General features: G+C 36.7%; 1 protein-coding gene across 1 annotated transcript; it reads left to right on the forward strand.

Moving 5' to 3' along the window:
* Positions 1 to 347: 347 nt before the first annotated feature.
* On the forward strand, positions 348 to 1,029 carry Tsp_13724 (putative transcription factor HES-2; the record flags this gene model as incomplete). The annotated part of the gene is made up of 3 exons (XM_003366274.1): positions 348 to 543; positions 812 to 819; positions 934 to 1,029. Coding segments are annotated over exons 1-3 (300 nt in total), but the record flags the coding sequence as incomplete, so codon positions are not given.
* Positions 1,030 to 1,075: the final 46 nt, after the last annotated feature.

A 1,075-nucleotide genomic window follows, 5' to 3' on the forward strand; every position in this document is an offset into this window, starting at 1 on the left:
AAAAGTACCATCTCCAACAAAAAAATACGTTAATAAACAACCAAAGGCCAACCAAACCATTTCATGTCTTGCTTTTTTGCCCCATTTGTATTTTATAAATTTTCAATCCGGATGAATTCCCTATTAGGATTATTTTTTCCAATATTTTGATACCGTTTTTGGGGTCAAAAAGAACATTGGCATTATTACTTGCATTTTATATATGTTGAGGAAATTCTTCTCTTTTCTACCTACTCATTGGTACTTAAAACTCCCCATGATTAAAAGAACATTTTTTTTTTGCACGGAAACCAATAGCTACGTGGGGGGCGGAAAAAACGCATCCCCTGTTTTTTCGCCGGTGGACAATGGAATCGCAATTAAGCGAACAGAGTGTCAGCGACCATGCTGCAAACCTGTCACAACTCGGTGGTCAGTTGCTGCCAATGCGTCAAAGTGAAATGTTGTTGACAGCGCAACTGCCTAGATTGATTGAGCCGCACAGATCAGATATTACGCCGGTTACGGTACAGTTCCGCAGAGACTTAGGCCAACAGACTCAAAGTCAGTTGAACTAACATGTATAAATACAAGTGAGGAGGAAGGAGAAATAACACAAGCGAGAATGCTAACTTTTCAGATGTTTGAATCGCTCTTCGGCTACTGTCACATTACCCATTCATAGATTCAAACTCAATAAAATTGCATTAAATTGAATTCTACGATACTTACTGCATGGATCATTTACAAATAGAAATATACAGTCCGCCTACAGAAATATCCGCATATATATATACACTTCATTTAATTTAATATATATTTAATTTTTTAGTGTTTATAGTTTATTAAAAGAAGTAAAATCATGGAATTGTGTATTCACTTTTTTGAGATATTCATTGAATTTGTTATTCTTTGATGTTTCAAAACAATTTTGAATGATTGGCTTATATGCAGATTAATCATGCGCCCAGCGACATTGTGTGCTGTTGCTACGGTCATTCGATTGCCCTTGCGCGTTCTTCACGTTTTGCTGTTTGCTCTGTGGCTTCGGTTAGGGATAGTCTGTCTCAGTAAAATTTTGACGGCTAATTATCTC

This window comes from Trichinella spiralis (assembly GCF_000181795.1).
Source record: "Trichinella spiralis strain ISS 195 chromosome Unknown Scfld6244, whole genome shotgun sequence".
In the NCBI taxonomy this organism is placed as follows: Eukaryota; Metazoa; Nematoda; class Enoplea; order Trichinellida; family Trichinellidae; genus Trichinella; species Trichinella spiralis.